At 49.9% G+C, this 21,813-nt stretch overlaps 2 protein-coding genes across 5 annotated transcripts; both read left to right on the forward strand.

Moving 5' to 3' along the window:
- Positions 1-923: 923 nt before the first annotated feature.
- RBM42 (RNA binding motif protein 42) lies at positions 924-8,391 on the forward strand. Of its 4 annotated transcripts, none has more exons than XM_086352083.1 (10): positions 924-1,131; positions 1,373-1,517; positions 2,810-2,894; positions 2,995-3,069; positions 4,587-4,652; positions 4,731-4,906; positions 5,374-5,706; positions 6,019-6,136; positions 7,873-8,067; positions 8,148-8,391. In XM_086352083.1, exons 1-10 carry the CDS (start codon positions 1,004-1,006, stop codon positions 8,258-8,260), a joined length of 1,434 nt encoding a protein of 477 aa, XP_086208209.1. In that variant the 5' UTR covers positions 924-1,003; the 3' UTR covers positions 8,261-8,391. The 4 variants fall into 4 exon arrangements, with proteins under 4 accessions (XP_086208209.1, XP_086208210.1, XP_086208211.1 ...); XM_086352084.1 differs by having other exon boundaries at positions 4,752-4,906; XM_086352085.1 differs by lacking the exon at positions 4,587-4,652.
- Positions 8,392-12,029: 3,638 nt separating this feature from the next.
- Positions 12,030-14,580, forward strand: ETV2 (ETS variant transcription factor 2). The gene is made up of 6 exons (XM_086352258.1): positions 12,030-12,309; positions 12,410-12,523; positions 12,783-12,839; positions 13,117-13,575; positions 14,015-14,127; positions 14,366-14,580. The coding sequence occupies exons 1-6, from the start codon at positions 12,240-12,242 to the stop codon at positions 14,564-14,566; spliced, it is 1,014 nt and encodes a 337-aa protein (XP_086208384.1). The 5' UTR covers positions 12,030-12,239; the 3' UTR covers positions 14,567-14,580.
- The last annotated feature ends 7,233 nt before the right edge of the window (positions 14,581-21,813 follow it).

A 21,813-nucleotide genomic window follows, 5' to 3' on the forward strand; every position in this document is an offset into this window, starting at 1 on the left:
CTGTATGTGAACATGGTATTTTTTTCTTTTAAATACTCCTTATTTAATAGACATCTTATCTGTTATACATTATGAAGCAAGTACAGGCGAATTGACAGATGTCTTCAATTTGCTATAATGTAAACCGAAAAAATGTATAGACAAAACAAGAAGGATAAAATTTTAGTAAATTCTTGAGAGGGACGTGGATGTTCGTTATATTATTCTCTCTACTATTGTGTAGTTTTGAAAATATTCATAAAACATCTTGAGGACTAAAAAAAGAAAGAGAGCTGTGTCTCAAGGAAGCACAAACAACAGACCTATACACGTGACCTTCTGAGTTGACATATTTGACTACCGTCCCTTGGCCTTTGCATGAACTATTCCTCCTACCCAGAGTCTCTATACTCATTTTATCTAGCAGAAGTCTTCAGGTGTCACCTCCTCCTCCAGGAAGCCTGGGTCAGGCGCCTCCTCTGAAATTCCCACATTATGGTCCTGGTTTTTCTGGAACTCACTGGTAGCATGTCCGAAAGTGGACGACCACGGCTTCCAGCTGTCTCCAACCCCATCCTGCACTGGGGTGACTGGGATGTCCCTGTGTTTTAAAATTTCCGGAACGGGTCTCACAGTGGCACGGGAGGAACCTCCGAACTTCCCAGAGTTCTCAAAGGCCAAGATTTCACTTTAGGGGCGGGCTGTGTTCCCCCATGAAGGCGTGGCCGTCTCTCTGGGTTGCACGCCCCTAAACGCAGTTTCTTCCGTTGACTCCTTTCTCCGGCACTCTGACTGGCCTATAGTTCTCCTTGGGGGCGGGCTCTCTGGGTGTGGCCAGGTTCTCATTGGCTCTCACTCCAAAGGCCAGCCCTGTTGACGCATGACGTCATGTATCGGCGCCCGTCGCTTTCGCTTATACGTCATCCGCGGGCGCCCATCCTGACGTAGCCAGAGAGTATACAGCGGAACCGGCGGAGGCGACAGAGCTAAGGCGGTAGTACCGGAGACAGTGACGGCAGCAGCAATGGCCGGAGCGGGGCCAGCCCCGGGCCTCCCGGGTGCAGGAGGACCCGTGGTTCCGGGTCCTGGTGCCGGCATCCCTGGAAAGAGCGGCGAGGAACGCTTGAAGGAGATGGAGGCGGAGATGGCCCTGTAAGGCCCGCGATAGGGAGCTATAAAAGCCGTCCTAGAGTCAGAGTCGTCGAGCCCTAGAGCCTCCAGGCCACGATAGACTCGATATATAGTTCTGTCTTGGGGAAATGGGACTTTCGGAATTGTGGGGACGAGGGTTAAGGAGGAGAGGTTGGCAGGGGTGAAGGCGCTGTCGCGATATACCCACCGTTTCAGAATTGGTGCAAGGTCCTGAGCTGTGGTGTCTGTCCTGCCTTCCCAGGTTTGAGCAGGAAGTTCTGGGGGCTCCCGTAACAGGAATCCCAACTGCCGTGCCTGCGGTGCCCACAGTCCCCACGGTTGAAGCGATGCAAGTCCCAGCAGCTCCTGTGATCCGCCCAATTATCGCGACCAACACATACCAGCAGGTACGGCTGAAATAAGGCATAGAAGAGAGCACAATGCCCCAGACACACGTTTGTATACAGAGAGCTTTTGAGATGCTGGCTTGTTGATTAATTAGCATGACAAATATTTTAGGTGTCAGGCACTGAGGACTCAGTAACGACTGAGACAATAATTCTGCCCTTTGCATGCTTTTATTCTAGATCATGATGGCCAGTAGAACTTTCTGCAATGATGAAAATGTTCTGTATTTATTTAAAATTCATATTAGAGTTACATAGTTCCTCAGACTCATTAATCACATTCAAGTTCTCCATATTTAACTATATGTGACTAGTGAAGAAAGAGATTACCAAAAAGTGAACAAGTAAATGAAACTTGTTCATTCTCTCGACAAATAATTTTCAGGTCCCTCTTCTGCGCCAGGTGCTAATCTAGGCCCTAAACATATAGCAGAGAATGAAACAGATAAACATTCACTACCTTTTTGGAGTTTCTATTTTGCTGTGGAGAGACAGATTAAAGTAGATTAAGAAGGGCAGAATTTTATCAGCTTGGTCAGGGAAGACCTTTCTGAGGAGGTGATATGTAAGCAAAAATATAAAGAGCATGATGGAGGGAACTGTGCAGATATCTGGGAAAAGAGTATTCCCAGACAACTGTTGCTCTGCAAAGGCTGTGAGGTAGGTGCATACCTGACATGTTCAAGGACCAGCAGGGACAACAGGGTGGCTGGAATGGATTGAGCAAGGGAGAGGATAGGAGGAGATATGGACAGAGAGGTGATAGAGACAGATCTAGTAGGACTTTGTGGATCACCATAAGGACCTTGGTTTTTACTCTGGGATGAGAAGCAGTTGAAGGATTTTGAGCAATGGGGTGATATGGTCCAATTTAGATGTCACCAGGGTCACTTTGGTTGTGTTTAGAAGACAGGTTATAGGGGTCCAGGGCAGAATCAAGCAGTCTGAGGAAGAGGCTACCATCATACTCTAGGTAAGACATAATGGTGGCTTGGAGCAGGGTGGTGGCATGGGAGATGAGGAGGCCAAGCTGGACATAATTTCAGGTAGTGCTGAATGCTTTGGGGAAGGTGAAGCAGGATGATGAAAGAAGTTGCACCAGGGAGGGACTAAGGGCACCTTGAGCTAGTGTGATCCCAGAAGCCTTTCTGAAAAGTGATGTTTTAGCTGAGACCTAAAGTTTGAGAGATAGCCACACAGTGCAAAGAACAAAACCCTTGGTTCCCAGGTGAGCCTGCCAGGCAGCTTGGGGGCACTGAGTCAGACCCCTCACCCCAACCCGCATCCCACAGGTCCAACAGACTCTGGAGGCCCGAGCAGCCGCTGCAGCCACAGTGGTTCCTCCCATGGTGGGTGGCCCGCCTTTTGTGGGTCCAGGTAAGTAAGGAGTGGTGGGACGAGGGAAGCAGGGTGGTAAAAAGGGAAGCCTGGGACTCTCCTCCCCTCCCCCCCATCCTCATCACTCCCCTCCCAACAGTTGGCTTTGGCCCTGGTGATCGGAGTCACCTGGACAGTCCAGAGGCTCGAGAAGCCATGTTCCTGCGGCGAGCAGGTAGGTCTGAGGCCAGAGAATCCCACATTTCACCAAGCACTTTTGTTTTGACTACTTCACCCTCTCCATTTCATCCCCAAGATATCATTGTCTTTCTAAAGCATAAACCTAATCATGTACTTCGTTGATTTGGCCTTATTTACTGGGTCATTGCAAACCAGCCCCTTTCTTGTGACTCCTAATCCATATTCTTTGCTATTTCTTCATAGCACTTCATGTGCTACAAAGCTATATAGCCTTATAACAAGTTATACAACTTACTTGTTTATTATGATTACCATCTTTTGCTTTCTCTAAAATATAACATCTGTGAGGCTGCCTGCCATCTTATAAGCATTACATGTTCTCTGTTGATGGGATGAACAAACCAGACCATCAAACAAGCACCTGTGGTCCTCACCTGACAGTCAAGACCTTACATCAGCCGGCCCCTTGTGGAGAGAGATCCCCGTTTCCTTCCCTGGAGCCCCAGACATTGCTGGGATTTGCCAGCAAGGCTCTTGTTGAGGTCCCTTCCCTCTCCTGCTCATTGTCACCCAACTTTTAACCTTCCAAGCCTATCAACTAAACCAAAATCTAGCTAACTAAAATATATTGTCTCCACAGGACACTCTTACTTCATGTTGTTGAGATGACTTACACAAACAGTCAATTTTTGTGACATTAACTTCCTTACTTGTAGGAAAAGGATATGTGTTCTGTAATGTTCTAGTGTCATCTCATTAGATCAAACTTGTTAATTGTGTCACTTAAATCCTGATAGACTCTTTTACCTGATATCTGAGGTTTAGTATCTCCTATATGGTTTTAATGAAAGTGCACATCTGACCTAGTCACCCTGCCCAGCTTCCGGCCCTGCTGTGGCACCCTAGTGCCCTCCAGAGAACAAGCACTGAAACAGTCTTTCAGCCACCAAGACTATGCTTGGATGCCTACTGACCGCTTGACCATCCTCTTATGATGCTCTCCAGCTCCTGACTTCCCCTGTTGGAATCAGGCTAAACTAAAGAGGGAAAGGTTTTGGTTTATAAGCATTCTCCTTGCCAGTAATATTGCCAAACTTAGCCTTTGCATTACCAGCTCTTCATTATCTTTTGGGTCTCAGCTCACAGATCCCTTTCTGCCAGAAGCCTTCTCTGGTCCCCCTGATGTCCCTCTTCTGAGCTCCCTACTGCCAGCCTCAGTCACCCTGCCTGGGCTTCCCCCATCCCGGCCCTGATCACTCTGGCTGTCACTCTGGTGATGAGTATGTTCTTTCCTGCTCTGGACCAGGAGCTCCCGTAGGGCCTGTGGTCTTTAGGTGTGCCCCTAGCATTGCCCAGGACAGGGCCGGGCCCAGAGGAGATCATCAGTGGTAAGTGTTTTGCTGAATGAACAAATGAAAAGGACCCCACATCTCCCAGAGGGTTCCCCAGGCTCTTCGGCAGAATTTCTTGGGTGCTCAGAGCACCCACAGGCACATACCTTGCCCTGAGTGCCCCAGTCCCCCTTGACACACACCCTCATCTCTCCCACAGCTGTGGCCCCCCAGAGTGCCACTATTCTGCGTCCAGCCTTCGTCCCTCACGTGCTGCAGAGAGCAGGTGAGGGGGCCAAGGTCATCATCCCTGCCACATAACTCCTCCCCAAGTCCTCCAACTCCCCCACTAACACCCTGACAGATTCTGCTCTTACCTCTGCAGCAGCTGGGCCCCGCCCTATGGCCTTGCGGCCCCCTCACCAGGCCCTCGTGGGCCCCCCCCTGCCTGGGCCCCCTGGACCACCTATGATGCTGCCACCAATGGCTCGGGCCCCCGGACCGCCCTTGGGCTCCATGGCTGCGCTGAGGCCTCCTCTGGTGAGTTGGTCAGGGAACTGAGGGTCAGGTGTGGTGGACAGAGAGACTCTCATCCTGGCCTAATGAGCTGTGTCCACCAAGTCTGCCTTTCCCCGGCTTTCCATGTCTCTGCCTCTGTCTTTCCCTGTTTCTTCCTGTGGCCGTATCATTCTGTTTTTTGCTTTTTTTTTTGAGGGAAGTTTAGAGAGAAAACACAAATTGTAGGTGCATTTCTCTGTGTGTGTCTCTATTTTTCCTTTGATTGTCCCTCTCTTTTTCTGTATTTATTTATTGGTCCGTGTGTTTGTCTCTCTGCCTGTTTCTCTATCCCTGTGTTGGTCTGACAGGAACAGAGACACTGTTCCCTGTCTTGGTGTCTCTTGCCTGCTCTCTGGTCCCAGTGCCCTTGCTCTGTTGTACAGGATAAGGATGAGAGGGAGGTCTGAGCCTGTGATCTGGCCCCACTCATGCCCTCCTTTTGCCCGCAGGAAGAGCCAGCAACACCCCGAGAGCTGGGCCTAGGCCTGGGGTTGGGCCTGAAAGAGAAGGAAGAGGCTGTGGTGGCAGCAGCGGCTGGGCTGGAGGAGGCTAGTGCAGCAGTGGCGGTGGGAGCCGGGGGCGCCCCAGCTGGCCCTGCAGTCATTGGGCCCAGCCTGCCACTGGCCCTGGCCATGCCTCTGCCTGAGCCTGAACCCCTGCCCCTCCCACTGGAAGTTGTGCGAGGCCTACTGCCCCCACTGCGCATTCCTGAGCTCCTGTCCCTGCGTCCAAGACCCCGGCCACCTCGGCCTGAACCACCCCCTGGCCTCATGGCTCTTGAGGTAAGCAGGGAGCAGAGTAGTGGGGGACAGAAAGGGCTGGATGGGCAGACAGCAGCCCATGGGCTTCCCCACACAGAAACACAGGTCATGTTCTGTCCGTGGAGGTAGGAGGGACCCAGGAAATTGGAAGGTTTGGGAGAACATGGGGAAGAGGGAGGCAGACACACACATATACCTGACACCCAGAAGCGTATCCTGTGCTTTAACTATGGAGACAGGAGAACTAGGGGGACCAAATGGAAGAGCCTCAAGAGGGCAGATGGGCCCAAGAGACTCAGATCTAGCCCTTTGCACCCTTCCTTTCCTCTGTAGGTGCCGGAACCTCTGAGTGAGGACAAGAAGAAAGGGAAACCAGAGAAACTGAAGCGCTGCATTCGCACAGCAGCTGGGAGCAGCTGGGAGGACCCCAGCCTGCTAGAGTGGGATGCAGGTGAGTGGGCTTGAGTGCAGGGTCTGTGCTGCTCAGCCAAGGAAGGTGAGCTGGGCAGCTCCACACCTCAGTGTAGGGCAGCAGTGTTGTTAGCCCGCCTCCTGGAGAGCCAGACTGTGGCTCAGGGGGCAGGCCCTCACCTAGTCACTGAACAGAACTGGGTGAAGGGGATTGGTGCGTAGGACCTCTGGCCCATTTCATTCATGAGGTGCCTGGCTTGTTAAAGGAGAAAGACCATTCTTTAACTTTCTGTGAGAAATAAATTTCTCACAGTTGCACAGTTAACTATATATCAACCACCTAGATTCAGCAATTAACATTTTGCTATCTTCACTGTAACCCTCCATGTGTATCTTTTTTTGGTTTTTGCTCAATCGTGTGAAGTAAATTATAAATGAGGTTATCACTTCACTCCTAAATACCTTAATATTCATCTCCTAAGAAAAGTAATATTTTCTTTCATATCATTACATGGTTAACACATCTAAGAAAATTAACAGTAACTCTGTGTTATCTCCTATTCTGTTTGTACTGTGATTTTCCCAGTTGTCTCCAAACTATTTTCTTATAGCTGTTTTTCCCCTAAACCAGGAGGCATGCAGTTTTGTGTGACTAGATTATCTTTTAAAGAGAATGTCTCCCTCCCGCTGCTTTGTCTCAGGTATAATAGTTTTTTGAAGTGTTCAGATCAGTTGGTTTATGGACGGTCCTACCCTCTTAAGTTTGTCAGATTACTTCTTCCTGGAGTGACCTAACTTGTTCAAGAGTGCCCTCTTGAACAAAACTGTGAGGCAACCACAGTGGTAGCCAAGGAAAGGGGCCTAAGTCCCACCCCATTCCTTTACTTCTGCCTCTTTTCCTGGGACCATCTGCCCACCCCAGGCCAGAGCCATACAGCACTGGCCCAGAGGTGGCTAGGTGGTAGACCCTAATTCTGTGACCTTGGACGAGTCACTCAGCCTTGCAAGCCTCATTTTCCAGCAAGAAGATAGTAATAGTATATGCTCGTGGGGGAAGGGATTCTTTGAGCTTGAGCACATTTGGTCAAGACCAGACTCAGCTCAGGAGGTATATCCAAAAATGGCAGCTGAAGTTGACCTTGGAGAAGAATCAGGCAGTGTGTTCAGGTTTCAGGGACTCAAAGGGGATCAGAGAGGGCTCTGCAGAGGAGGCAGAGCTGAGGAATGATGAAGTCTGCGGTCCTGGGGTGCCATTATGGGAACCAGTGGGTGTCAGGGGCCCAGGGAGTGTCCATGGAGAGGTGTTCAGTAGACCAAAGGATGCTGGGGGCTCAGAGGACAGGCCAGCGCTGTGATGACAAAGGTAGGGGCTTCATCACGGGAGTGGGTGAGGTGGCCCTGGGGTGGGGCAGGGCAGTGCCATTAGTTGAAAGTGAAGGCTCTGGAGCCAGATGGATGCCTGAGTTCTTGTCCCAGCTCTGCTGCTTGCTGATTAACTTTGGGCAGGTGACTTGACCTCTCTGTGCCTTGGTGTAAGGGGCTGTTGGGAATGCCAGGTATGTGAAAACTTTACGGACGCTTTGCAGAGAGTCTAGCACAGGGTAAATACTACCCAAGTGTTGGCTGTTATAACTAAGAGGACCTCAGGTCGAGACTGCTGGGATACAGAGGGAAGAGGGCTCAGGGGGTGCTCCCAGAGAAGGTGGGATCATTTCAGTAAGACAGACACTGGGCTGCAACATGTGTATCCTCTGATCTTCCCTCTCCCAACCCCAGATGACTTCCGGATCTTCTGTGGGGACCTGGGCAACGAGGTGAACGATGACATCTTGGCCCGAGCCTTCAGCCGCTTCCCATCCTTCCTTAAGGCTAAGGTTATTCGCGACAAGCGCACAGGCAAGACCAAGGGTTATGGCTTCGTCAGCTTTAAGGACCCCAGTGACTATGTGCGCGCCATGCGTGAGATGAACGGTGAGTGCGGTCTCCCCTAGGGTCAGTGGGCATGGCAGGCATCTGGTCTGAGCATGGCCTTGAACTGTCTCTTCCCACAGGGAAGTATGTGGGCTCACGCCCCATCAAGCTGCGCAAGAGCATGTGGAAGGACCGGAACCTGGACGTGGTGCGCAAGAAGCAGAAGGAGAAGAAGAAATTGGGCCTGAGATAGGGTCTGTGGCCAGGCACCCGCTCCCATCCGGCCGGGCGCTGGTTCCTCCCCACAGTTCTTTGGAAAACCCTCAACTGTCTACCCACCCATCCTCCCCAACACCAGTTTCAATAAATTTACGTTCATTTCCATCCTTGGCTAGGCTTGGAAGCACTCTTTGGAGAGCCGAGTTTAGCATCCCCCACTCTGGAGACAGTGGGGAGCCTTGAAAGTTTACATAAACATGCAGATGGGCGATTTCAACGCTGCTACCTGCCCGTTAGATCTTCTTGAAACCTCTTTAAGTGTACACTTAGTGCAGCCCATTCCTCACAGGAGGAAGTAGAGGCTTAGCGCAAGGTCAAAGCCGAGTGGAGGCTCACACCAGTGGTCTTCTGACTCCACCCTGTGTTCTCAGCACCAAGGTAGTGGGTCTTCTGGGCCCTGCCGTTCTGGAGCTCAGAGCTTTCCAGGCGTCCATTCATTCATCCGCTTTCATCAAGGACAGTGTGTGGATACAGTGGTAACAGTGTTCCTAGCTAATGGTTCAGTGGCAGAGATAGGGCCATTGCCAGACAATGACAGCCCAGAGTTATCAGGGTTGGGATGGGGAACCATCCCTAGGGATCCAGGAAGGCTTCCTGAAGGCACTGGCCATTTCTGAAACTATTTCATTCTCTTCCTATTAATATCATTCTCTCTCCTTGTCTCTGCCGTTCTCACCCTTAAGGTCTCTGAGACTGTTTTCCAGTTTCTTCACTCTGCCAAAACCTGGTCGACTTCTGCTGTCTCTTTGAATGTTTATGCCTCCTCCTGTTTCTCTTAAGTCCCCCTCTGCTTCTTGTCTCTTTCTAAATGTCTCTGAGTCTCTCCTCTCTGTCTGTCTGTAAGTCTCTCCCCAGCTCCTGTTTCCCAGCTCCAGCTTGTCTGCCTGTCAGAAGTAAGTGTGCGTGCGGGACCTTGAATGCCAGACTGAGAGCTTAGCCTTTACCCTGAAGGCAGCAGCCAGCCGTGAGAAGCTGAGACAAAGCTCAGGCAGGGGACTGGCATCACAGATTTGCACTTTAGAGAAAACAGGTCCAGGAAAGAGGTTGGAGCAGTGACCAGCCAAAGGAGGGAGATGGCATGGGGAGGGGACAAGGGTGTCCCAGGGGCATAGCCATCAGAACCCCAGATTGGGAGGGGAGAAACAATACCAAGGCTTCTTGGGAAGCCAGTCACCCAGGAGAGGTGTCAGATTTCCTCTGTTCCGGTCTTCCTCCCTTACTGCCCACTCTGACGTCACATTTTCCAGTCTGGTGAGAGGGGTGAGGGCCTCCTTTCAATGACAGGAAGTGCCCTTCAGCCCCCTGCCACCTGGCTGGACCACCCAGCTCCAGAATCCTCAAACCCCATTCCCACATCACTAGCCCTTCCCTTCTCCTAAACCCCTTCTATTCACTGCAAGCAAGGGAGGAGATGCAAATGATTCCAGAAAGGAGGGTTTTAAACATGCATTTAAGTCCCAGGAGAGAAGAAAATCAATGGGGGTGAGAGACAGATGGACAGAGAAGGAGAGAATGTAGTGAGCAGAGACTGAGGGGTGGGGAGGGAGGAAGAAAAGAGTGGGTGGGTCAGAGGCTGTACAACAGGAAGGAGTTGGGGGAAAAGTCCAGAGAGGGAAAGAGATGGAAACATAAGAAGGTAGGGAGAGAGAGAGGAACACTTGGAGACAGATGGAGAGGGACTGAGACACCAGAAGAGACTTGGGGGACTTCCCTGGTGGTCCAGTGGTTAGGATTCCACACTTTAACTGTCAGGGGCAAGGATTCAATCCCTGGTCAGGGAACTAAGATCCCACAACCAAGAGTCAGGCCTGGTACAACAGAGGACACCAACCCAGGGCAGGAGGACATGGAGAGAGACCAGCTTCAGGGAGAGGAGGCCCCAGGCCTAGTGGGGCATGGCAGATACGAGATTCCTTTCAGACCCCTGGGTTAGATGGATGGAGGGACCAATGACTCCTGAGGGCTCTGTGGTTCAACCAACACTGGGTCCAGTCCCAGCACCAGCCACCCACTGTGTGACCTAGTGAGTAGCTCTTCCTCTTGAGGCCCAGTTTTCTCTGTGTAACACAGAAAGGCAGTGCCCACACCCCCCAGAATGGCAAGTGGTTAATGATCAAACTGGGTGAATATTGGAAAAGGTCCATATTAAAGAGGTTATTTTTTTTAACACAAAATTTTTGTATTGGAGGATAGTCGATAAACAATTTGTAGTTTCAGGTGAACAGCAAAGGGACTCGGCCATACATATACATATATTCATTTTCCCCCAAACCCCACTCCCATCCAGGTTGGCACATAACATTGAGCAGAGTTCCATGTGCTATACAATAGGTCTTTGTTGGTTATCCATTTTAAATACAGCAGTGTGTACATGACCTTCCCAAAGTCCCTGACTACTCCTTCCCCCACACCCTCCCCCAGCAACCATAAGTTCATTTTCTAAGTCTGTGAGTCTTAAAGGGGTTATTTTTAATGATACATATCTATCTATCAATATTTCAGGATAGAAACAACATAGGTTCTGAAGTCAAGCAACCAGGGTGTAGGGTTGCCAGATTTAGAAAATAAAAATACAAGACACTTAGCTAAATTTGAACTTAACATAATTTTCTAATTGTATGTTCCAAATATTGCATGTGTGTATGTATATGTTGCAAGTATACATGTTTTGGTTTAGTTTTGCTGAATCATTGGAAAAGTTACAGACATAACACTTCACTCCTAAATAGCTGTGAGCCTTTGTTGTTTGTAAATAGCTTCGTTTCTTAGAAATAGCATTTCATATTATATAGCATTGTCACATGGAAGAAAATGATCCATTCTATATCTCATATTCAGTTCCTACTCAAATTTTCCCCATTTGTCCTGAACTATTATAGCATGAAAGGGCGCAGATTCTGGAGATGAAGAAAAGTGGGAGTCATCTTCAATTTCCCCTTTCATAAAATCAGGATAAGACTAATACCTACCTCTTCAGGGGAGTAAACAAAGGCCCATAGTTTGGTGGTATGCAATGAGCCCCCAGTAAATGTCAGCTATTACTATCACTGCTGTTATTGTTTACATTGTTACTGTCCTTGGAAGCATCCAGAATGTCCTCCTCAAAGCCCTAGGAAGCGGGGAACTGGGCCTGGTGGAGGATCCCAGGTCGATCTACCCCCACCTATCCCCCACAGGGCCCCTGCCGATTGTGACGTCTGTCGACCGACCGGGGGTCTGGCCGGAAATCCCCCTTCCTGTTGAAGATAAGCCTGGCACAGCCCAGCTGACCCCTGGCCCGCTTCCCCCACCACCTCCCATGTCGCAGGATCAAGTCCCCAATCCCCACCCCCCTCCCGGCTCTTGTCACCCCGGAAACACCCCTTGCACCCTGGTCTCAACCCAGCCTGCTGTTTCCCAAGCTCCCGTTCAAGTCCAGGCCAGCCATGCAGCGGGACAACCAAAGCTGCCTCCTAAAGCTACCCCGGAGGCCAGCAGTCATCCCCGGGGCCAGAGGGGAGTGGGGCGGGGGTGACATGGCTTGGCCACGCCTCAGCCCCTGCAACTCGACCCCTACTGCGACCCCCAGCTCTGACGTCTTGGAAAATCCGCTCCCCCTGCTCAGGCCCCCAGGGGAGGGGTGCATGGTATGAAATGGGGCTGAGACCCCCGACCAGGGGCAGAAGGACCTGCCAGAGGTGAGCCATGAACTGGGGGCTGGAAGACCGGGTGTCTGGGGGCCTGGTTTCCTGGGTCTGGCTGGGTGTCTGGGGGCCCTCACTCCTGGGTCTGAGAGGAAAGGACACTGGAGGCCAAGATTTCAGGGCCCTGGGGAAGAAGGGAGCAGAGGCCTGGACTCCTCCTTGTGAGGGAAGCAAGGGATAAGGCTCAGACTCCAGGGTCCCTAAGTGTCACCGGCTCACCCTGTGCACCCCCCCTTTTTTTCCGACCCAGTACATTCACAACGGACATCCATGGACTTGTGGAACTGGGATGAAGTATCACCACAGGAAGTGCCTCTGGGGCACAGGATGTCAGGGCTGGGTAGGTCCCAGGGGTGTGACAATGTGTGTGCGGTGGGTACGCAGGTGGGGGCCTTCGATGAACCTGACGGGGCTCTGTCTAACTTCACTGCCTGCAAAAGGAGCTGAACTCAACTTCTATATCCCTGAACTGGCAGTCCAAGCGGACACGCTGACAGAGGACACATGCTGGAAAGGTGGCTGTGGGCTGGGACCTCTGGGCACTGGGGAAGAAGGTGAGGCTGGGCACCTAGGTCTGAGGAAGGGGGCATGCTTATCCTGCAGTTGAACCCTGAGAGGGATTTGGGCTTGAACTGCAGAGGTTGAAGGAGGAGGAGGAGGGGGCCAATGTCCTGAGTCCTAGGTCTAAGTGAGTAGGAGCTGGGGTTGAGAACTCTCAGTCCCTGACAAAGTGCACTGGGTGAGTGGCTGAGGGGAGTCTCCAGGCACTGTGCACGCCCTTCCCTAAATCAGCTACAACCTTATTCCTTGCAGGGCTCCCACAGCCAGACTGGAGCTCTACTCCGTACCCAGAAGCTGCATGGGGGGCGGGTGAGTGTGTACGGAGAAGCGCGGGAGGAAGGGGAGGGCGGGGCGGGGAGGAGGGGACTGGGGTCCTCCACTGTGACTAGAGGTTTAGATTCCGCGATCTATGAAGGGGAAGGGGGTTAGGACGAGGGACACTGTGTCCTTAAGGTGGTATGACCTAGATCCTGGAGCCTGGAGTCCCAGACGCCAGGGCTGAGAGCTTCGCCTCCCAGAACTCCAGAGGGGAGCGGGGATCGGGACACCTGGGCTCCTCTCACTTGGGGTCCATTTGTCCTCGCAGAGCCCGCCCCTCAAGCTCTTCCGTGGCCGGGAGACTGGACAGACCTGCCGTGCTCCGGCACCGTCTCTTGCAGCGGTGTTTCCCAGGCCCCGGGTCCCGCCACCTGGACCGGCTCCGAAGGGGCTACTGGCCAGAATTACACCACCTCCGCGGGTAGTACCAACTCGTGGTCGCGCGCCCAGGTGGCCTCCAGCTCCACCAGCTGGGACTATTCTATCGGCCCCGACGGCGCCACCTGCTGGGGCAGGAGCCTCGGCGGGGAGCTCTGTGCCGACTCGACCCTTCCTTGGGCCGGGCCTGAGGCTTCGGACTGTACCACCTCCTGGGACTCAGGGCTGCATATGGATTGCACCACCTCTTCCAAAGAGTACCAGAGCTCAGATCTCACCACTTCCTCTGAACCCACCCAGCAGTCGGACCGCGCAACCTTGGCTCGTTACCCCAAAACTAACCACAGAGGTGAGGTCCGAGAGACTTTGTCCGATGGGAGCGAAGCGGGTGTCTAATGAGGCGCTAAGGGGGCGGAACCCAGGAGATTGGCGGCGCTCCAGAGAGGAGGGGGAGGGGCCTCACTGCCGGGTACCTAGTGAGGAGAGGAATAAGACACAAGTAGTTTCTATTGTTTCTAGGGAGCAAGGGACGAGGACCTAGGCTCCTAGGTGAGAAGAAAGAGATGAGGATCTGAATGCCTGGGTCCCTGAGATGGGGCAGCCAAAATCCTAAATCTCCAACAGGAGTCTCTGGACTCCTGGGTCCCCAGGCCAATTCTTAGGTCCCTTAGATGGAGGAATCAGGATTTGCTGGTCTCCGAGGAGGAGCAGATCCGGATTCCTGGGTCATCGAAGCGACATCATCTGGGGCCAGGAAACCTGAGTGTACACTTGTCCCCACACTACAGGTCCCATTCAGCTGTGGCAGTTCCTCCTGGAGCTGCTCCACGACGGAGCGCGTAGAAGCTGCATCCGCTGGACCGGCAATAGCCGAGAGTTCCAACTGTGCGACCCGAAAGAGGTAAGTCAGTTTCCCAGACCCGCCAAGTTCCGCCCAGGTCTCCCAGTGTTCGCCATCAGCACTTTGCCTAGTGCTAGGCCCCGCCCCCAGCCTCGCCTTCATCTCCTGCCTGCTGCGCCCCGACTAACCCCTCTGCAGACAGACCGGAACCCCGCCCCCGCCCCACCCATCCACCGTCTAGCCCCGCCCTCCCCAACCCTCTCCCGCCCTTTCGGACTAAGCCTGGGCTCCTCCCTAGGTGGCGCGGCTGTGGGGTGAGCGCAAGAGGAAGCCAGGCATGAATTACGAGAAGCTGAGCCGAGGTCTGCGCTACTACTACCGCCGCGACATCGTGCGCAAGAGCGGGGGGCGCAAGTACACGTACCGCTTCGGGGGCCGCTTGCCGAGTCTAGTCTATCCTGACCTTATGGGAGGCGGGCTAGAAGCACCGACCCAATAAAAATACCCAATCAAGCCTCGTTGTGCTGTTTGCATCCTTCCCACTGATACAAACTACTTCTGCTTGGGAGTCTGTGCACACCATCACATCCACATCCCAGCCCCCCCGCCCCCAACAAACCCCATGTGATCCCAGGAAACACGATGACCAAAACAGACCCAAGACCCTAAGGGGAAATACTGTGTGCTCGCTGTGTAATGGGATATGCAGAGGTTTCAAACTGAGTCCCCACTGCGCCTGCCTTGTGCTGGGACCTGCACCGAAATCAGACCCTATCACTAACTTTCCACTTTACCAACTGTTCCCCTCTTGAAGAGAAGGCTTATATTCCCCAAAAAAAAGGGCCTACTGTGTGCCTTCCCAGTACTAGCGACCATCACGGAATTAGACCTAGTGCTTGCCTCCTAAAAGCCTCTATTCCAACCCACCGGACACAGAACTCATACTCCAAGAAGAGCCTACCGGATTCAGATCAGATCAGATCAGTCGCTCAGGCGTGTCCAACTCTTTGCGACTCCATGAATCGCAGCACGCCAGGCCTCCCTGTCCATCACCAACTCCCAGAGTTCACTCAGACTCACGTCCATCGAGTCAGTGATGCCATCCAGCCATCTCATCCTCTGTCGTCCCCTTCTCCTCTTGCCCCCAATCCCTCCCAGCATCAGAGTCTTCTCCAATGAGTCAACTCTTCGCATGAGGTGGCCAAAGTACTGGAGATTGGGGAACTACTAAGTCTGAAAGAGAGCCTATTAAGTGATCCTCCTGTGGGCCCTGCTAGGGACTTAGCAATGACAAAGACAACTCTGGACCTTGCCCATGGGAGGTTCACAGTCCAGTGAGGAGACAGACACCTCCCCACCCCCCCACCCCCCACCAGACAGGGACAGGCCAGAGTGGTCAGGACTGAGATGGGAGAACTCTGCAGGGGTAGAGGTGGCCCCCAAAGAGGGACCTGCCCTAGCCTAAGGCAGGAAGTTGGGGGTTGGTCAGGGAAAACTTTACTGGAGGAGAAAAATAGCTGATTTAAGCAGTCTGCTGCTGTTGCTGCTAAGTCGCTTCAGTCGTGTCCGGCTCTGTGCGACCCCATGGACTGCAGCCCACCAGGATCCTCCGTCCATGGGATTTTCCAGGCAGGAGTACTGGAGTCAGGTGCCATTGCCTTCTCCGTTAAGAAGTCAGGTAGGAAGAAAAAAAAATCAGGTAGGCAAAGAATGTTCCAGTCAGAAGAAATCAAAGGCCTGGAGGTAGATCTCACAGCACTGTTTCATGAATTAAAATATCAGCGTAGCTGGAGAGGGGACCATGAGTCAGTTCACAAAGCTCCAAGATGAAGTGCCCATGTTGGCCGAGGTAAGGAGCCTAGACTATGTCCTGAGGGCACAGGGGAGCCAGGGAGTTTAAGCAGGGAAGGGATTTGGGCTTGAGGAAGATCTCATCGAAGGGGGTAATACAGGCACATAAACAGGCAGCTCCACAAAAAATAACAGCATTGATGAACACAGAGCATAAGAACCCACCAACCCAGTTAGGCCTCGACACTGCACACCGCACGCACATGAGAAGCTTTGGAGGCCAGACTGAGGGGAGAGGCAATAACAGTTCTCTTTTTTTTTTAAGGTTGAGCCACAGTCTTTCATCGGAGAAGGCAATGGCACCCAACTCCAGTACTGTTGCCTGGAAAATCCCAGGGACGGAGGAGCCTGGTGGGCTGCAGTCCATGGGGTCACTAAGAGTCGGACACAACTGAGCGACTTCACTTTCACTTTTCACTTTCATGCATTGGAGAAGGCAATGGCAACCCACTCCAGTGTTCTTGCCTGGAGAATCCCAGGGACGGGGGAGCCTGGTGAGCTGCCGTCTATGGGGTCCCATAGAGTCGGACACGACTGAAGCGACTTAGCAGCAGCAGCAGCACAGTCTTTCATGGCTTCCTCTTCCAGTCCCCAGAAGCCCACTTTATTTACACAAAAAATTCACTCATTCCACAAATATTTATAGAGTAATCATACTATGTACCAGAAATTAAGTCGTAGAGATACAGTGCTGAGTAAGAGACAAAAATTGCTCCTTTATGATGCTTCTATTATATTGAGGGAAACAAAAAGAGAGAGAGAGATAAACAATAAAAGGAAGTATATAGTATGTTAGAAGATAAGTGCTTTGGAGAAATAAAGTAGGGAATAAACTGACAAGATAGCAATTTTAAATATTTGGACTGAGAAGAACTCACTGATAAGGTGACATTTTAACAAAGACCTGCAGGACATGGAGGGAGCCAGCTGACGGAAAAGCATTCCAGGCCAAGGGGACAGCAAGATCCTTGGGGGAAGCCAGCTTGCAGGTTTAAGGAACTGCTAGGAGGCGAGAGTGGCTGGAGCAGCAGCAGTTAAAAGGAGATAAGGGTCTGGTCCCATCACTTCATAGAAAATAGAAGGAGAAAAGTGGAAGCAGTGACAGATTTTATTTTCTTAGGCTTCAAAATCACTGCAGATAGTAACTTCAGCCATGAAATTAAAAGACATTTTCTCCTTGGAAGGAAAGCTATGACAAACCTAGACATCATATTAGAAAGCAGAGACTTGGCAGACAAAGTTTCGTATAGTCAAATATATGTTTTTTCTAGTAGTCATGTATGGATGTGAGCATGTATGTGTTAGTTGCTCAGTCGTGTCTGACTCTTTGTGACCCTGTGAACTGTAGCCCACCAGGCTCCTCTGTCCATGGGATTCTTCAGGCAAGAATACTGGAGTGGATTTCCATTCCCTTCTCCAGGGGATCTTCCTGACCCAGGGATCAAATCCAGGTCTCCCACATTGGAGGGAGATTCTTTACCATCTGAGTCACCAGATGGATGTGAGAGTTGAACTATAAAGAAGGCTGAGTGCCAAAGAATTGATGGTTTCAAATTGTGGTGCTGGAGGAGACTCTTGAAGAGTACCTTGGACAGAAAGAAGATCAAACTAGTCAATCTTAAAGGAAATCAACTCTGAATATTCATTGGAAGGACTGATGCTGAAGCTGAAACTCCAATACTTTGGCCACCTGATGCAAAGAGCCGACTCACTGCAAAAGACTCTGATGCTGGAAAAGACTGAAGGCAAAAGGAGAAGAAGAGGGAGTGGCAAAAGATGAGATGGTTAGATAGAATCACAGACTCAGTGTACATGAATCTGAGCATACTCCCAGAGATAGTGAAGGACAGAGGAGCCTGGCATGCTGCAGTCCATGGGGCTGCAAAGAGTCAGACACGACTTAGAGACCGAACAATAACAAGGATATAAACGGAGCCAAACTGTGTAGGTCATTTGTAAGGACTTTGGGTTTCAACTAAAAGAGTCAGACCAAGCACGTGGGGAGGTTTCCAGGCCAACGAAGAGAAGTGATCTAACTGAGGAGTTCACAGGGTCCCTCTGGCTGAGTGACCTGATTGTGGAGGGCAGCATGGAAGCTTAGGGCTCAGGGAGTGGGCCACTGCAATAATCCAGGCTGGAGGTGCCTGTGACTTGAATCAGAATATTCTGGATATATTTTTAAGGCAGAGGCAACAGCATTTCTTGATTGATCAGCTATGGGGTGTGAGAGAAAGGAGACAAGGACATGTCTGTGACCAGAAGTTGTCATTTCAGAGATGGGTCAATTTCTGCCAGACCCTCCACGGACCCAAGCTTTAACTCGTAACTCTTAACCTCCTCTCTGTGAGGCAGGAATTTGGTTTATGAGCTCTCAGTCACTCAAATCTTTGTTAATTTGTACCTTCTAAGGTTTGGGGAAAGATGGTAATGAACAGGGAGGTGCAGTCTGGGCACCCTCATAGCGTGACAAACGACCCTGGGAGAAAAAAATGATTTGTTTTCAATCCCCTAACAATTCAGTTCAGGTCAGTCACTCAGTCATGTCCAACTCTTTGCAACCCCATGGACTGTAGCACATCAGGCCTCTCTATCCATCACCAACTACCAGAGTTTACTCCAACTCATGTCCATGGAGTTGGTGATGCCATCCAACCATCTCATCCTCTGTCGACCCCTTCTCCTCCTGTCTTCAATCTTTTCCAGCATCAGGGTCTTTTCAAATGAGTCAGTTCTTTGAATCAGATAGCCAAAGTATTGGAGTTTCAGCTTCAATATCAGTCCCTCCAATGAATATTCAGGACTGATTTCCTTTAGGATACTGGTTGGATCTCCTTGTAGTCCAAGGGACTCTCAAGAGTCTTCTCCAACACCACAGTTCAAAAGCATCCATTCTTCAGCGCTTAGCTTTCTTCACAGTCCAACTCTCACATCCATACAAGACTACTGGAAAAACCATAGCCTTGACTAGACAGACCTTTGTTGGCAATGTCTCTGCTTTTAAAATGCTGTCTAGTTTGGTCATAACTTTTCTTCCAAGGAGTAAGCGTCTTTTAATTTCATGGCTGCAGCCACCATCTGCAGTGATTTTGGAGCCCCCAAAATAAAGTCTGTCACTGTTTCCACTGTTTCCTCATCTATTTGCCATGAAGTGATGGGACCAGATGCCATGATCTTCGTTTTCTGAATGTTGAGCTTTAAGCCAACTTTTTCACTCTCCTCTTTCACTTTCATCAAGAGGTTCTTTAGTTCCTCTTCACTTTCTGCCAAAGGGTGGTGTCATCTGCATATCAGAGGTTATTGATATTTTTCCCAGCAATCTTGATTCCAGCTTGTGCTTCATCCAGCCCAGCGTTTTTCATGATGTACTCTGCATTTAAGTTAAATAAGCAGGCTGACAATATAAAGACTTGATGTACTCCTAGTCTGTTGTTCCATGTCCAGTTCTAACTGTTGCTTCCTGACCTGCATGCAGATTTCTCAAGAGGCAGGTCAGGTGATCTGGTATTCCCACCTCTTGAAGAATTTTCCACAGTTTGTTGTGACCCACACAGTCAAAGGCTTTGGCATAGTCAATTAAGCAGAAATAGATGTTTTTCTGGAACTCTCTTGCTATTTCGATAATCCAATGGATGTTGGCAATTTGATTGTTGGTTCCTCTGCCTTTTCTAAAACCAGCTTGAACATCTGGAAGTTCTTAGTTCACATACTGTTGAAGCCTGGCTTAAGAATTTTGAGCATTACTTTACTAGCGTGTGAGATGAGTGCAATTGTGTGGTAGTTTGAATATTCTTTGGCATTGCCTTTCTTTGGGATTGGAATGAAAACTAACCTTTTCCAGTCCTGTGGCCACTGTCGAGTTTTCCAAATTTGCTGGCATATTGAGTGCAGCACTTTCACAGCATCATCTTTTAGGACTTGAAATAGCTCAACTGGAATTCCATCACCTCCACTAGCTTTGTTCATAGTGATGCTTCCTAAGGCCCACTTGACTTCGTATTCCAGGATGTCTGGCTCTAGGTGAGTGATCACACCATCGTGGTTATCTGGGTCGTGAAGATCTTTTTTGTATAGTTCTTCTGTGTAATCTTGCCACCTCTTCTTAATATCTGCTTCTGTTAGGTCCATACTATTTCTGTCCTTTATTGTGTCCATCTTTACATGAAATGTTCCCTTGGTATCTCTGATTTTCTTGTAGAGATCTCTAGTCTTTCCCATTCTATTTTTTTCCTCTATTTCTTTGCACTGATCACTGAGGAAGGCTTTCTTATTTCTCCTTGCTATTCTTTGGAACTCTCCATTCAAATGGGTATATCTTTCTTTGCCCCTTTGTTTTTTGCTTCTCTTCTTTTCACAGCTATTGGTAAGACCTTCTCAGACAGCCATTTTGCTTTTTTGCATTTCTTTTTCTTGGGGATGATCTTGATCCCTGTCTCCTGTACAGTGTCATGAACCTCCATCCATAATTCTTCAGGTACTCTGTCTATCAGATCTAATCCCTTGAATCTATTTCTCACTTCCACTGTATAATCATAAGGTTTTGATTTAGGCCATACTGAATGGTCTAGTGGTTTTCTCTACTTTCTTCAATTTAAGTCTGAATTTGGCAATAAAGAGTTCATGATCTGAGCCACAGTCTTGTTTTTGCTGACTGTATAAGGCTTCTCCATCTTTGGCTGCAGAGAATATAATCTATCTGATTTCGGTATTGACCATCTGGTGATGTCCATGTGTAGAGTCTTCTCTTGTGTTGTTGGAAGAGGGTGTTTGCTATGACCAGGGCATTCTCTTGGCAAAATTTTATTAGCCTTTGCCCTGCTTCATTCTGTATTCCAAAGCCAAATTTGCCCATTACTTCAGGTGTTTCTTGACTTCCTACTTTTGCATTCCAGTCCCCTATAATGAAAAGGACATCTTTTTTGGGTGTTAGTTCTAGAAGGTCTTGTAGGTCTTCATAGAACTGTTCAACTTCAGCTTCTTCAGCATTACTGTTTGGGGCATATACTTGGATTACCATGATACTGAATGGTTTGCCTTGGAAACGAAGAGAGATCATTCTGTCGTTTTTGAGATTGCATCCAAGTACTGCATTTCAGACTCTTTTGTTGACTATGATGGCTACTCCATTTCTTCTAAGGGATTCCTGCCCACAGTAGTAGATATGATGGACATCTGAGTTAAATTCACCCATTCCAGTCTAGTTCGCTGATTCCTAAAATGTCGATGTTCACTCTTGTCATCTCCTGTTTGATCACTTTCAGTTTGCCTTGATTTATGGATGTAACATTCCAGGTTCCTATGCAATATTGCTCTTTATAGCATCAGACCTTGCTTCCATCACCAGTCACATCCACAGCTGGGTATTGTTTTTGCTTTGGCTCCATCTCTTCATTCTTTCTGGAGTCATTTCTCCACTGATCTCCTGTAGCATATTGGGCACCTACTGACCTGAGGAGTTCATCTTTCAGTGTCCTATCTGTTTGCCTTTTCATACTGTTCATGGGGTTCTCAGGGCAAGAATACTGAAGTGGTTTGTCATTCCTTTCTCCAGTGGACCACATTTTTTCAGAACTCTCCACCATGACCCATCTGTCTTGGGTGGCCCTACATGCATGGCTCATAATTTCATTGAGTTAGACAAGGCTGTGGTCCATGTGATCAGATTCGTTAGTTTTCTGTGACTCTGGTTTTCAGTCTGTCTGCCCTCTGATGGAGGATAAGAGGCTTGTGGAAGCTTTCTGATGGGTGAGACTAACTGATCAAGAAACTGGGTCTTGTTCTGATGGGTGTGGCCATGCTCAGTAAATCTTAAATCCAATTTTCTGTTGATGGGTGGAGCTGTGTTCTCTCCATGCTATTTACCTGGGGCCAAACTAACAATTGGGCTTCCCTAATAGC

This window comes from Bos grunniens, chromosome 18 (assembly GCF_055505025.1).
Source record: "Bos grunniens cultivar Pamir isolate PY7600 chromosome 18, Bosgru_T2T1.0, whole genome shotgun sequence".
Classification (NCBI taxonomy): Eukaryota; Metazoa; Chordata; class Mammalia; order Artiodactyla; family Bovidae; genus Bos; species Bos grunniens.

What these genes read in the sequence shown, in the direction of transcription:
- RBM42 (XM_086352083.1), top strand. Translation starts at nt 1,004, where the DNA reads ATGGCCGGAGCGGGGCCAGCCCCGGGCCTCCCGGGTGCAGGAGGACCC. An exon ending in ATGGAGGCGGAGATGGCCCT is followed by an intron (nt 1,132 to 1,372) that starts GTAAGGCCCGCG and finishes CTGCCTTCCCAG; the next exon opens with GTTTGAGCAGGAAGTTCTGG. An exon ending in CGACCAACACATACCAGCAG is followed by an intron (nt 1,518 to 2,809) that starts GTACGGCTGAAA and finishes CGCATCCCACAG; the next exon opens with GTCCAACAGACTCTGGAGGC.
- ETV2 (XM_086352258.1), top strand. Translation starts at nt 12,240, where the DNA reads ATGGACTTGTGGAACTGGGATGAAGTATCACCACAGGAAGTGCCTCTG. An exon ending in AGAAGCTGCATGGGGGGCGG is followed by an intron (nt 12,840 to 13,116) that starts GTGAGTGTGTAC and finishes TTGTCCTCGCAG; the next exon opens with AGCCCGCCCCTCAAGCTCTT. An exon ending in CCCCAAAACTAACCACAGAG is followed by an intron (nt 13,576 to 14,014) that starts GTGAGGTCCGAG and finishes CCCACACTACAG; the next exon opens with GTCCCATTCAGCTGTGGCAG.